This window comes from Bos indicus, chromosome 9, assembly GCF_029378745.1.
Source record: "Bos indicus isolate NIAB-ARS_2022 breed Sahiwal x Tharparkar chromosome 9, NIAB-ARS_B.indTharparkar_mat_pri_1.0, whole genome shotgun sequence".
Lineage (NCBI taxonomy): Eukaryota > Metazoa > Chordata > Mammalia > Artiodactyla > Bovidae > Bos > Bos indicus.
Window position 1 is genome coordinate 91,681,504 of NC_091768.1, and position 15,404 is coordinate 91,696,907.

Below are 15,404 nucleotides of genomic sequence, written 5' to 3' on the forward strand. Positions count from 1 at the left end.
AGGAAGGCATGATTCATATGGTCATGCTCACCGCCTTTTCTGACTGATGACACATAGGGGGGGTTTCCTCTAAAAGCCTGAGAGATACCCTCCTTAAAGGGGTGGGGCTGACATCAGGTGTGTGAGGTAAAGCTTCTAGGTTATTCTAATATAAACCTGTGCTGCTGTGCTAAGTCACTTCCTTCGGGTCCAACTCATTGTGACGCTATGGACCACAGCCCGCCAGGCTCCTGTGTCCGTGGAATTCTCCAGGCAAGAATACTGGAGTGGGTTGCCATTCCCGTCTCCAGGGGATCTCCCCAATAGAGAGAGCAAACCCACGTCTCTTATGTCTTCTGCACTGGCAGGTGGATTCTTTACCATTAGTACCAACTGGAAAGCCCCAGTATAAACTTGTGCTGTGCTGTGCTGTGCTTAGTAGCTCAGCCATGTCCGATTCTGTGTGACCCCCTTGGACTGTAGCCCACCAAGCTCCTCTGTTCATGGGATTCTGCAGGCAAGAATACTGGAGTGGGTTGCTGTGCCCTTCTCCAGGGGATCTTCCCAACCCAGGGATCAAACCTATGTCTCCTGCATTACAGGCGGATTCTTTACCATCTAAGCCACCAGGGAAGCCCAAGAATACTGGAGTGGGTAGCCTACCCCTTGTCCAGGAGATCTTCCTGACTCAGGGATCCAACTGGGGTCTCCTGCATTGCAGGTGGATTCTTTACCAGCTGAGCTACCAGGGAAGCCTCAGTATAAGCCTACTGACCTTCAGTTCTCTCCCACTCACTCCTTCACTGTTGGTAAGTGATGCATTGCAGTTTTTTTTTTTTTAATGTGTTCAACTCTCACCTGTTGAAAATTTCTCAAAATACCATCTGCTTAATCAAAAATATGGTGACTCAATTTTCTAAAGTAAAATTATGATAGTCTTTTGGTGGAGCAAAATATTTTCCATTAGATCTATTGATCAGCTTCCTTTGACTCAACTATTTTCAAGTTTTCATACAAAAAGCTTTCTGATTTTTTACAACCTACTGAATTTTAAGGAACTGTTTTGCTCTAGTAAACACAACTGCCTCTGCCCTCCTGATCCCAGGTTAAAAACTGTTCAGTCATTTGATGTCAAAGAAAACAAACTAGGCTAAGTCCACTTTCACAAAAACCCTATTCATAGATGGATAAACAGCCTCAGAAACTGTAGCTCCCAGCAAAATGTGCCAGAAGAAAACAATGACGTGAACGAAGCATGTGAACGCAGAGAGTAGCCCTGCACCTCCCTTTTAAATGACAGGAGAGTAATCAGGATGCGGGGAGCGGAGGGGAGCTCTTAACCCTGGCAGAGAAAGGAGAAAAAAAAAGAATCTACATCCCAGCTTCAAAGATAATTTTTAAATTATCCAGATGTGATGTTACCAGTGAACCAACGGTACCTAGACCTTGGCTTCTCAGATGCTGGAGTCACTAATACCTTCACCTAAGACAGTAATAACGTTATCTCCAGAATATCGCAGTGCCTTCCAGCGGGCCTCCCTAAACTCATTCTGCCTCGAGAATCCAGATACGATCATGTCACTCCACTGCCTTCCATAGTAACTAGAAAATATTGCAAACGACTAAGACCTGTAAGACCCTCCATGATCTGACTGCTGTGTCTCTCTCTCACCCCAATCCCATCCAGCACAGCCCCACTGTCCTTGCTCTTCATGACTCCACCGTGCTTCCACTCCTCAAAGGCTCCAAGCTCACCTCAGGGCCTTTGCACTGGCTGTTCCTTGGCCTACAATGGTCCTCCCCCTAATTTTCCAGTGACTGGTTCCTTCTTGCCTTTCATACCCAAGTATCGTGTTCTCAGAGGGAGACATCATCCAAAGAAGCCTACCAACCAGTCATGCTCCTTCACCTCTCTGCTTCACTCTCTTCTTAGCGCTGATCACGACTGGATATTTTCTTGTTCATCTGCTTTGTTCAGAGAAGGCAATGGCAAGCCACTCCAGTACTCTTGCCTGGAGATCCCCAGGGACGGGGGAGCCTGGTGGGCTGCCGTCTATGGGGTCGCACAGAGTCGGGCACAACAGAAGCGACTCAGCAGCAGCAGCACCTGCTTTGTTTGGGTGGTGGTTTTGTTACTGTTGTTTGTCATCCCTACTTCCACCCCATTAAAGCAGGCACCCAGCTGGACCCCCGCACCTAAAACACAGATGGACCTCCAGCACCTGGAACTGGAGGTGTAAGTTCCACAATGCCTGGAGCTTAATAGGTCCTCAGCAATCAGCTGCTGAACGAAAAAAAATTCTCTTTTTACTCAGCACGGAATTTGACATCAAGGAAAGTGTTCTTCCTGAGCTCTCTCCAAGAGAGCCACGACTAAACCTTTCCATGGTACCACCTTCCTACAGGACATGTGCTCAATTGTTCAGTCATGACCAACTCTTTGCAACCCCTTGGATTGTAGCCCACCAGGCTCATCTGTCCACAGGATTTTCCAGACAAGAATACTGGAGTGAGTTGCCACTTCCTCCTCCAAGGGATCTTCCCGACCCAGGGATCGAACCTGCACCTCCTGTGTCCCTGCATTGGCACATAGATTCTTTACCACTAAGCCCCCTGGGAAGCCCCCTACAGGACACACAAGGTCCCCAAAGGAAGTGAGAGAAAAGTGCCCAAGGAAATAACAAGGAGAAGGCAGAGAAAGAAGTTAACTCACCACCTGTCTATCAACACAGAGGAGGATGGAACTGTCATAAATTATTAGTAAGCATGAAAGGTGACGATCAGTCACAACAGAATAAAATATTTAAGCAATAATAACCCAATTATAGTACACATTAACTTGGGGGTTCAGATGGTAAAAGCATCTGCGTACAATGTGAGAGACCTGGGTTCAATCCCTGGGTCGGGAAGATCCCCTGGAGAAGGAAATGGCAACCTACTCCAGTATTCTTGCCTGGAAAATCCCATGGACGGATGGAGGAGCCTGTTAGGCTATAGTCCACGGGGTCGCAAAGAGTCAGACAGGACTGAATGACTTCACTTTCACTATTATGAATTAATCAGTAACAAGTTTGTGAACACATATACGCCATAGATTATGCAAAATGCTTTCCTTACATTACATGTTTTTAACTCTAACAAAAACACTGAGTTAATTAGCAGTCCCATTTCACAGATAAGAAAACTCAGGCAAGCTTCGGGAAGATAAGATACTTAACCAAGTTTTCAAATCAGTTACTGTCAAATACAGAATCTGAATCCAGCTCTATTTTATTCCAAACCATGCATATTATTCACCAGGCCTGATCTCTCCCATAGCAGTTACAATGAAAAAGCTGTGAAGAATCAAAGGCAAGCAGAAAATGAAGCCATAAAAATCACAGGTGCTGTTGAAGAAAGTTAAATGTATGGATGGATGGATGGATGTGGTTCCATCAAATAGAAATGTTAATTGTAGCAGACAAAAAAAAAAAAAAAAAAAACTATCATATGACACTCAAAATAAAATAAAAATCAGATTAAGAGAATCAAAAAGTGAAATGATTCATTCCATTACAGAGCTGCATTCTGAAACATTACAACACAGTCAGCAAACTACAATAAAAATAAGTAACTGGCAAGAAGTGTCTCAAATGCTTAAAGGTCAGGTCCCAAATATGTAGGGTTCTGCTCAAGGTGTGAAATAAAGAAAGAAGGAAAGAGAAAGAAAAGGAATGCATCCCAAGAGCGGAAACCCTGAAGGGATCCTCAGGAAATACAAAAGTCCAAAGTTCTTTGAAGTTGCCCCTCCCATCACTTGTTGATGGAGAGAGAATGGAAAGCACCATCTTGACCAGAGGAGGCATAGGGGCTGCACAGAACAAGAGAACAAGAAGTCTGTGGGGTCTGGCCTTCTGACCTGGGACAACTCATTTCATGTCCGAAGCCTCTCTCCTCATCTGTGGTAGAGGGATACCTTCACTGTGCCCCTCTGGGGCTTGTACAAATGTCAGATGAGCACAAATATGGAAAAGCTTGGGTAAATAAAACCTGCTTGAAAGCCCCGCTAATGGCTAAACCCGGGGTGAAAACCCCAGAAACCTCATGAAATGAGAGCAAAGAGGAAAAAGAGGTGAGAACACGGATGTCCCAGAGCTGGAACACAACAAGCTAGGAATGGACAAACATCGAGGTGGTGACACAGAAGCAGCGAGACAGAAAAGAGGAGCGCCGCAGCTTTCCGCAATGATGTGATTGCAGAAGGGCGGCGTGCAGGTGCTGTGCGAAGTCTCCACCGTCACAGAGCTCAGACACCCGCCCTCGATGAGCTTCCAAATTTTGAGACCTGCCCTGAAATGACATTCAGTGTCATTTACCAGCAACAAAGAAGTCTCCCTTCAGAATCATCTAAGTTCGGTGAACCTGGTTCAGTAGCAAACGTTACGGCCCAGTGATTGGCTAAAAGGCCATCTCATCCTCCTGAGTCCACTTGAGGATCTTAAGAGCACACTTCAACCATACACACCCACGGCCACCCCACGACGCCCCCCAAAAGAAAATTAGGAAAAAAAATGTTGTTATGAGAACGCTTCATGTCCCAAGAAATATGGAAGAAAGCTCAAGAGAAATGTCTATTCAGTTTGCGGAGAAACACCTGATGCTGTTGCTAGGTGGCGCTTATAAACATAAACACACACCCTAAGATTGCTTTTCTGCTTTAATTAGTGGCCAAGTCAAGCACCCTGAAGTTAAGTGTCATCCCTGGGGAACTTAAATGAAACAGATGGAGCCCAAGTCCGATCAGACCAGCAGGACCTACCAGCGAAGGGAGAAATTGCGTTTGCAGTGGCTGCTAGAACAGAGCTCTCCGGCGGCATTGAGCACAGGGATCACCAGGGCCTCTTGTTAAAATGCAGATTCTGAGTCAGCAGGCTTGTAGCTTCTGCATCTCTAACAAGCTCCCGGGTGATGCGGGTGCCACAAGTCTTGGACTAGGCGCCAGACAGGAGTCCACAGTCCAAAGCAAGAGCCAGTCCTAACGCCATGGTCAGTGGAAGTCCAGTTACTGCAAGGAAACAGTTGAGAAAACACAACTGAAACTTATTTACCCAAAGAAAGTGCATGACGTTGGCGAGAAGCACCTATTATCACACGGCCAACTAAGAATCTTCCCCTGATTAGTGATGTTGAGCATCTCTTCATATACTTGCTGGCATCTGTGTGTGTGTTGTCACTTTTTATTATTTCTGCATTTTAGTATTTTTAAAAGAAATTTGCCTAAGATGAATTAATAGTCTTTCATATGCTTTTTTCTAATATTTTTAAGGTTACTCTTCTTAATTAAGCTTTAGCTACACCTAGAATTTACTTTGCACATAGGAGGCAACAGTATTGTTATGAGTATAAAATGTAGAGAATTTCATAAAATATCAACTTAGAAAAAGCCAGTGGGGGAGGGGGCAAGAAACAAGAACCTTCTTAACAGCTACAAGTCCCACCCCGGGTCCTCTGCGTGCCTGGCAGAGACATCTCCACGACACCGACTGGTGTCCCTGAATGGCAAGAATCAACGTTTTGACAGACAAGGCAGCTCAGAGAGAACAATTTATGTCCTGGAGCTATAGGATAAAAGAGGAGAGGAAGCAATAAAAACAAGGAGTAGTAATATAAGAGCTTATATAAGCTCATACAGGCAGAGGAGATACCAGGATACAAACCCAGAGTCTGATTCCACAGCCCCTGCTCTCTCTGTTCCAATACCTGGTATAAGCCACAGAAGTAATGAAATAATGGAGCATCACCGCCTATCAGCATGGGACCAAACACTCCCTCTCTCTGCTTTAGTTTCTTTGTCTTTACTAAGGGCTAATAATGGTTTATACCCCTCTCTGGGTTTTCTGAGGATGAAATGAAGAAGCCTAAATGAAGTATGTGGCCGACTGTCTGATACATAATAAATGAAGTATGTGGCCCACCGTCTGATACATAATAAATGCTTCAATGAATGTTTTTCTACTATTATGATTAAGAAAACTCTATGGCTGGAATCCAGGAGATAGAACTGGCAAGAAATTGGAATAAAGCAAAGAGTTCTTGACCCACGGCCAAATGGTAGACCTACAGCTGCCAAAAGAAAAGGACCTTCGTTTTTCAGCAACCCTAGAGGCTAAAGGAAGAAGAACAGCTAACCGGAACCAGGATGACAAAGAGCCTGGGATCCTGACAGCACCACAAAGCCCCCATGAAGTCCTAAATTCCCTATCCCCAGACTTCTTTTACAAGGAAAACCAAAACTCATTTGGTTAGTCCACCAAAAACTGGGTTTTCTGTTACACACAGTTGACCTTTTTTTGCCTGATACGTACTGTAAAAGCTCATTTGCTTTGCAAAATCCTTTACCAAATCATCTGGAAGGCATGGTGCCATGAAACGATGAATAGATATGACTTACAAATAACTTTCCTGACACATACAGAATACGGAAAATAAGACACACACAGCAGATGAGTCTTCCGCATTAACACACGACAGAGAACTCATGATGGGGCTTCTGATGGTCTCCTCATCAGCGTGGTAAAGATGCTGCCAGTCCTCTACAGGTGACCCTGGGAAGAACCTCCTGAGAAGATAGAAGGAAACAAAGCCAACCCGTCTGTGGTCAAACACTTCTCAGCTATGGTCAGGATACTTAACTTGCCTGTGCCTCAGTGTTCTCAATTGCAAAATGGAAATGACAGCTCCTGCCTCAAAGGGTGCTTACGTATTTAAGTGAGCTAACACAAGTACAATGCTTAGACCTGCGCTAACACTCACTGAGGATCTACTAATATTATGCTACAGTTTCCCTGGTGGCTCAGAAGGTAAAGAACCTGCCTGCAATGCGGAAGACTCAGGTTCGATCCCTGGGTTGGGAAGATCCCCTGGACAAGGGAATGGTAACCCACGTCAATATTCTTGCCTGGAGAATTCCATGGACAGAGGAGCCTGGGGGACTACAGTCCATGGGTGTGCAAAGAGTCAGACACGACTGAGCGACTAACACTTTCGTTTCATTTCACTTCACTACTAATATTGCAACACTGGTGGTGGTAGTGCTAGCGATTAACAAATAAAAATAGTAACAATAATAAAAACCAGATGAATTACTTCATTCTGTAGACATCAACCTTTTTCCTAGTGTATGCGTCTGCCTAATAACATCAGCATGAAAGCAAGCTGTAGATTGTGGTTGGATTTAGACAGTTTTAAATCTAAGGCTTTCTCCAGTGCTCACCATCACTGCCGCCACACTCATACGATGCCAAGAGTGGTAAAGTCTACACGAAGAGCTGCTTATCAGTAGGATGTATTTATAAAATGGGGGTTGGGTAGAAAGGTTAACAAAGACAGCTAAAAATAGTCCTATAAGCAAACAAGTTTGCATAAGCCAACAGTTCATTAAAAAGTCAATACTTTCACATCATGACTCTTGAGAAATATTCAAGTAATGTGTCACACAATTTGGGAGAATGTAGCCTCTTGTCTAAGAGTTGGCTACACACTTGCTCTTTTTATCTTTTCTAGATTCTAACAGGGAAAGTATCCGGGTAGTTCTATGGGGCTGCACCTAAGGGTCTAAAGGGCACAAGCATTTTGTATAAAGTTGCCACGTAGTAGCCACAGGTATGTACCCTAATCAGCACCCAATGCTCCAGACATCAAGACACTGAAAACTGAACCACCCATAACTGCTCTTGCAGGCCAATAGGAAACTTTCCCCCAGTGAAAGCAGTCTCAACTAAGTCACAATGTCAAGGCAGCAGGATCCCAAAAGCAGTTTAATCTGCTCTGCCTTTTAAATGCTAAACAAGCATAACAGATTGTGAATTTACACTTCTCTCCCAATCCCAAGGGGGATCAAAAAAAAAAAAAAAAGACAAAAATCTTGAGAGTGTGAAGACCTCCAAAATCCCCCTGTGTGCCTGTTACTGCTTTTCTGGTTGTACATTATCAGGTAGGCTGGCAACTGCTCAGGAAAGCCAAAGACTGGTAAGTTTAACCCTTTCTTTCACTCCGGAGCAACACTGTCCACGGAAATACAATGGGAGCTGCAGAAGTCAGCCACTTGTGTAACTTCACATTTTTCAGGAGCCACCTTTCAGAGGGTAAACATACACAGTCAAAACACTATCAACATGCAATGACTATAAAAAAAAACTAGTGATGAGATAGCTTATATGCTGTTTTCACCCTAGTATGTATTTCACACTTACAGCACAGGGCATCGGACCAGCCATATGTCAAGAGCCCAAGGCCCATGAGTGACTACTGGCTACCATATTAGACAGAGCAGCTCTCCAGATCAAAAACTGATGTCTTCAGTTTTTTAGGTTGCTTCTCTGATGGACACAATGGTAAAACAGATCAACCAACTCAGACCAGGCAAGTCGCTAGACAAGGGACCTAGTAGTATCTTGGATGGGGGAACACATCCCATTTCAAAATAGCATCTGGGTCTCTACAGATTTTATGTTTTATATCAAGCACGGACATTGTTAGTTACACATTACTCCACATAGAAGTATTTGGTGTTTTCATCTTCGCTTTAAATAAGAGCCCCCAAAACTTTGGTCCCTGGACAAACCTCTTTTCAGGAGAGAGTGTATCCTGTCCCTTCTCCCAGAATGAATGGTCAGACATGCCCCCCACTGACACCCCACATCTCCCACAAGTCTGGGACACCCCATTGCACATGGTCTGTGTGTACTCGGCAGGCAGGAGAGATGAGATGCAGAGATGACCGGGGTTGGAGATGCTGCAGCCATGGGTGAGACAGAAAGATGACCTGATCTTACCCACATTACCTACCTCTCAGGCTTACGGATGACCAAGGGCAATAACAGAGACAGAGCTCTTAGCCAACTGTAAAGCGCTACACAATTCTAGTTATTATTATTGAGAAAGGACACCATTCCTCACCTGAAAGAGCAGATAGAAGAAAGAAAACAAAATAGTAACTTGACACAGAGAGATGCTGAGCTGGGCGGGGGGTGTGGAACCCACGAAAACACGGGTTGTTCTTGGCGGACCCGTTCTCTTGAAGGGTTCATAGAGGCTGGAGGAACCTCTATCACTTTTGCTTCGAAATCGTGGGAGGCACCTAACAGTAAGAGTGCCAGCTCAGAGTCCAAGCCCCCAGCCTTGGTCCAGCACCCGCGGCCTCTCCAACCCACGGCCTGTCCTCGTCCCCAAAAACGGCGTAACTCAGGATAATGGTTCCAAGCAGACTTCTTCCCAGGGTTTAAATGTGGCCTAAGACTGCGGCGCCAGCGCGGGGTACTGGCGCCTTCCCGGAGCAAAAGTCACCGAGTCCCGGGGAGTCTGGCTCCAGGCTTCTCGCCGGCGCGAACGCCTCAGTGTTGGCTCCGGTGCTGCCCTGGCTCCGGTGCTGCCCTGTCTCCTTCTCCAACAAAAACAGAGGCTCGCCGGGCCGCCGGAGTCTCCCTGTACCTGTCCAACCGCCTCTTCATGCTGCGAACTGCTCTGGGCAGGCGGCGTTTTTACGAGGTCCGAGGGGAGTCACCCACACAAAGGCGCCTTGTGCTTCTGCGCTCCCGGGTGGGTACCCGGGCCTCCGGGCACCGCACCCGGGTAGGGCAGGGCGGGCGCCCCGGCCCGATATCCGCGCCCCCAACCCTCATCCTCCATTCAGAGGCCACCCGTACCCCCCGGGTTTAAAGATGAGGCTCCCCTCGGCTGGCCACAACCCTCACCCCCGAAAGCGGGCACCAGAGTGACAGGCGCAGAGAAGTTTGCAGGCTCACCGCGCTGTGCTCTCAAAGCTTCTCGCGGGCAGAGGGGCTGAGCGCCACCCCCCACCCCGGATCCCAGCTCCCCGCCGGCCCGATCCCCCGGGCTGGAGACGCCGGGGTACCCCCAGGCTCGCTCACCTCTAGTCCAGTCCACCACTTGCTTGGGGCTCCACTTGGTCACCGGTTCCATCTTGGAGGGCCGGGAACCCAGCGGAGCTGGAGTCGGCGGTGAAGTCCTGCTGCCCTCCCGGGAGGGCGCGCCCCGCGGCCGGTCCCCGCGCCCGAGCGCCCTGTCAAGGCTGCATGGCCGCCGCCGTCAGCGGGGCATCCCAGCGCGGCGCGGCCCGGGCGGCGCGGCCCGCTCCCCGGCGCACGGGACAGCGGCGCGGCTCCTCCTCCGGCTGCCACCGTCCGGCTGCAGCTCCTCCTCCTCGTCCCCCGCGGCCGCCGCCGCCGCCGGGACTCCAGACACAGCTGCCGCTCCTAGGCTACGGCCGCTGCGGGAACGCGGGGCAGGGAGTCCAGATTCCCCCGGGCTCAGTTCCGAGCGCGGGACCTTTCCTCCGCCCCTCTGCGCCCCCGGGCCGGGACCGCTGCCTCCGGTTCTCTGGCCGCACGCTCGGCTCCCAGTCCAGCTCCTCCTCTGGGCGGCTGAGCTCTCCGAGGTCCCCGATCCTCGTGCGCTGGCGTCCCGAGCCTTCCCGCCCGCAGGTCCCACCTCCTGCTCCTCCCCGGAGGGCCGCACCGGGGCGGGGAGGAGCGCAGAGCCAGCGCGCTCGGGTTACAAAGTTCCAGCTCCCGGTGGTGAGCGCGGAATAAAAGAGGGGGCGGGGCCGGACACCCGGCGAAACTCGTGGGAGGGGGCGGGGCTGCCCCGGTCGGCCGACTCCGGTTACTTTCGCCCTGGAAACCTGCGTTCGCTCACCCGGAGAGGTCCCTGCCGACTTTCCTTTTAAGGGGGCGCATTGTAGATGCGCGTGCATCCTGGAGAGCCCGTTGGGCTTGGGGGAGGCCAGGGTCTTATTTAGTACCTGTTCAGTTTGTCTGACTGTGAGCAGCAACACAATGAAAAATAATAAAGTCAAAAACTAAAGTTCAGATCTCCGTGTTTCAGTGTTTTGCGTCAATATTGCTCTGCGATCCCGACCTCCTCCTTTCACATTTCTTTAGGAAAAAATATTTTATTTATATCTTGGATGACATTGTGGCAATTTAACTCACTGCTCTTCTGTAAATTTATTTAAGTATGGTTGATCTGCTGCTGCTGCTGCTGCTGCTGCTGCTGCTGCTGCTGCTGCTAAGTCGCTTCAGTCGTGTCCAACTCTGTGCGACCCCGTAGACGGCAGCCCACCAGGCTCCCCCGTCCCTGGGATTCTCCAGGCAAGAATACTGGAGTGGGTTGCCATTTCCTTCTCCAATGCATGAAAGCGAAAAGTGAAAGTGAAGTCGCTCAGTCGTGTCCGACTCTTGGCGACCCCATGGACTGCAGCCCGCCATGCTCCTCCATCCATGGGACTTTCCAGGCAAGAGTACTGGAGTGGGGTACCATTGCCTTCTCTACCATGTGTTAATTTCTGCTGTGTGGTGCCATGGTAAAGAACATGCCTGCCAATACAGGAGACACAGGAGACTCTGGTTCAATTCCTGGGTGGGGAAGAGTCTCTGGAGGAGTAAATGGCAACCCACTCCAGTATTCTTGCCTGAAAAATTCCATGGACAGAGGAGTCTCGCTAGGTATAGTCCATGGGGTTGTACATTCTTTTTCATATTCTTTTCCACTATAGTTAATCCCAGGACGTTGAATATAGATCTCTGTGCTACACAGTAGACTCTTGCTTACCCCTTCTATGTATAATAGTTTGCATCTGCTAACCCCAAACTCCCAGTCTATTCCTCTTTCACCTCCTCACACCTGGGCAACCATAAGTCTCTGTCTGTAACTCCTCTTTTAACGCTGTTGCAATATTTCAACTTCGCAACTAAAATGAATCATAATAACCTGGTAGCGTTTAGCGTTCTATATTGCTGTATTGTAATACTCATCTTTGCGAAGCGAGCTAATGCTCATTTGAATTAGTCATCAATCGTGAAGGGAAAGTTGTTAGCCAGCTCTTTAAAAAAAAAAAAAAAAAAAAAGCCTGTGCACAGTTTCAGCGACTGACAGAGGGCCCTTTTACTTTCACGGACTCTGTCTGAGGCCAGAGTTAACCCGGAACTGGAAGTCCTAAATTGGAATATCTACCTCTCCTCCCTCAAGTCCCACTGCACCGCCCCCCACCCCAGTCCCTGTGTTCTCCACCTCCCACTCACAGAGATTCTTTGGCATTTAGTGATTCTTACCTTCAATTGCATTATTCATTCACGTCTTCCCCTTGGAGACTGGTAACTCCTTGTGGGGAAGGGGGGCAGAACTTACCTGATATTATATAGCGCTTTTCTCCTCTCCCTCTTCCTATCACTTGGCTGGTGGCACCTAGCAGGTGCTGGTGTTTATCCATTCACTTAATATGTATCTGTGAATGCCTCCTCGGTGCCAACCAGCCACTGCATTCATGAACTATCTGTTGAATTGGTGACATGTACTATTTATACAGGTCTGCTTTAATGCACGTGTTGGAAGGATGACTAACAGAAGGCCTACGCTTCTGTTGTATGGTATGATGAGCTGGAGTCCCCAAGAAGAAAAAACATATTTGGAAAAGTGAAACATCAGACCCACCTTCCATGCAACTTACCTATAGGACAGAGAAGCCATAACAACACCGATATGCAGTTATCAAATATAGTGATTTTTGTTGTTGTTGTTTGAGCAAGAGTTACCGGTAGACCAGGAAACTTGGTAAAGGCAATGACAAAATTCCAAATCGAGTAGTTGTCTTTCAAAAAAAAATGACTTTTTAAAATTAATAACATCAGTTATTAACCATCTTTTCTTTATGGCAACAGATAAGGAGGCTCTCAACATTTGTCACTGAATTCACTGGAAAATGTAACCAATCTTATCCACAGCTTTATTTACAATAATCACTGAATTTTGTGACTTCTTTTAGTCATGATTAGCATGACCACACAATTTATCTCCAAACCAAGATATTCCTGAATCTGAAAGGGGATTTATCAGTACTTAAGATGGAATAACATGAATTAACTAAGCCATATGGTCCCTGTAATTATGAAGAAAACGTCAAATGATTTTACCATAGCGTCCTACTTGTTGTTTTCACAGTGTTTTCAAACTCGTTTGCATTTGTCACTACCAGAGAGTTAAAAGCTAAAATTCTGAGAGTCAAACAAGAGTTTGCAAAATTTCATCCCACACATTATCTGTGTGTTGATGATAAATACATCATTGCTGAAAAGGAAGGCCATGTGAAGATCTCTAACCCGGAAGACCAATTAACTACCTAAATGAATTAGCGTTCTGTTTACACTTCAAGTCCTGAAGGCTAATTGCTATTTAAATAAGGCCTTCTACCTTAATTACAGCTGTTAGCATGTGAAAGTTTGAGGGAGGCCTGCCTTTCTATCTGAAATGCAGACTTGAAGATGTCCAGTCACTAATGGCAGATAATAAAGGCAGAATCTTAGGTAAATAACTTTGGAAATTAAAGTGGATACAAAACGATCATTTATAAATGTGCCAATTTTTCTTCTCTGCTTGCTATAATCTTCACCATTCTATTACACTGTGCTTGCATGCACATTACCAAACAGCAGCCAGGCTAGATTCTTGAGAAGTAGAATTTCTCACCGGCAGCTTGATGTTTACCGCAATCCCTGACACAGAACAAAGAGCTAAATAGATCCTTTTTTTAATTGAATTTGTAGAACTGATACTAGAGCCCAGGCTCCCTAGATTTCTCTTTTCAGCGCCTTTATTTTTCTGCCTTGGGGTCGCCTTACACACATAGGTCATTTATTCAGTCAATGAGATATTTACTCTGTATTAGTAAAGCACAAAACTAGGCACAGAAACAAATGCCAAGTAGCCTTTGTCAGTTCAGTTCAGTCGCTCAGTCGTGTCCGACTCTTTGCGACCCCATGGACTGCAGGCTTCCCTGTCCAGGCTTCCTTGTCCATCATCCACTCCCGGACCTTGCTCAGACTCATGTACATTGAGTCAGTGATGCCATCCAACCATCCCATCCTCTGTTGTCCCCTTCTCCTCCTACCTTCAATCTTTCCCAGCATCAGGGTCTTTTCCAATGAGTCAGTTCTTCACAGCCTTTGTAGAATAAAGATATCATGTGATTTTCAGAGGGGGGAGTTTCTTCTCTAATCTTTAATCAGAGGAAAGTACCCTGCTTGACCCAAAGAGTTCTAAGGATCAATACGATATGAACATTTTTGACCTAGTCCATACATTATTAATTTTTTGAGAACTAGAGATGAAACAATTTGTGTTAGTAGTTATTACCATAATTTAGTTGATAAACACAAGAGAAGCAAAATAAGCAACCTGTGCAAATTAATCTGTAAAGACCCAGGCCCCTCCCCCAATCCAAAGCAATGCTTTCCAGAATGAGAGACAAAAAGTAATAAAGTGAGCTTCTCCAGTCTACTCTATGTCACAATTTACAATCCTTCTTTTGATTCATTTTTTCCTATCACATTGGTTTTTTTTTATTATTTTCAGAACATTTGAAATTACTTAATATTCTCTGCACATATAATTGTCTCATTATATCTCTTATGTTATCTTTCATCTTGAGAGATCCCAAACCATTCTTCAAAATGCTGCCTGGGAAGTATTCTACTTGGTTTGCATTGAGCATTCTTATCTGTGGCATGACCTCACTGCAAAGTCATTGGTTAAGTAAATTATCCAAGCTGTTGATGATCTTGTCTGTCAGTCAGTTCCATTTGGTCTGAACTTCACACCACAATCATGCAGTTACCCTCCTAAATATTCCAAGTTTCCTATCAGATATTTCAAGTAGGAAAGTCCTCCAACTTTTTTTGTTTTGTGTTTTTAGTTCTCACAAGGGCTGCCCTACTTATCCATATTCTTCTGATCAGTTACATTAACTCCTCCTACAGTAGGAAAGTTGATATTTGGCTTTCTTTTACTGAGCCCTATTTGTAACTCAGATCAATTTTGATTGGATAAATGTTCAGAAACCTCATCTTTTGAAATCAGAGTTGCAGAAATTGGTGACATTTTTCTAACACAAAAGAGAAGTGTTGACACTGTTAAATCCTCTTTTCCAGGACTTAGAGCTGTATTTTGAAAGAATTGTTACATGAGGCCATACTCAGAAAAAAAGTTCTTTATGTGCAACTATTAAATTAGCCATTAGGGGAGCTTGCTATAGACCAAGAAGAAACACTCAATCTTACACATTCCCCCACAAAATTTAATGCTACTTTTCCTTCCAGCTCTCAAGCCACCAAGAGTCCAGAAGGGAACCAAATGCCATTTGTATTAGTTGCTCTTGCAGTTTCCATTTAACTTTGTGAGACTCATCATCTCTGAACATGAAAATACAATGCCAAGAGTTTCAGATCCAGTGATTTCTGTTTCAAACACAAGTTCCCTCTTGATGATAACAGACAAAAGCTTAGGGTGAAAAAATACTTTTGTTTGTCATAATAAAACTTAAAAATAAAACTATAATTAAACAAACCAAGTAAAAACGTTTCTTTATATTTTTT

General features: G+C 45.9%; 1 protein-coding gene across 3 annotated transcripts in view; it reads right to left on the bottom strand.

Moving 5' to 3' along the window:
• The window catches only part of CNKSR3 (CNKSR family member 3), a 110,768-nt gene extending 100,249 nt beyond the window's left edge, over positions 1–10,519 (bottom strand). The window contains exon 1 of one of the 3 annotated variants that reach the window (XM_070796416.1): positions 9,888–10,519. In XM_070796416.1, coding sequence (XP_070652517.1) covers positions 9,888–9,939 — 52 coding nt within the window. In that variant the 5' untranslated portion in view covers positions 9,940–10,519. Of the gene's footprint in view, positions 1–4,777; positions 9,807–9,887 lie in introns of those variants that run through there. The other 2 variants (XM_019967617.2, XM_070796413.1) reach the window with 2 other exon arrangements.
• Between the last annotated feature and the right edge of the window lie 4,885 nt (positions 10,520–15,404).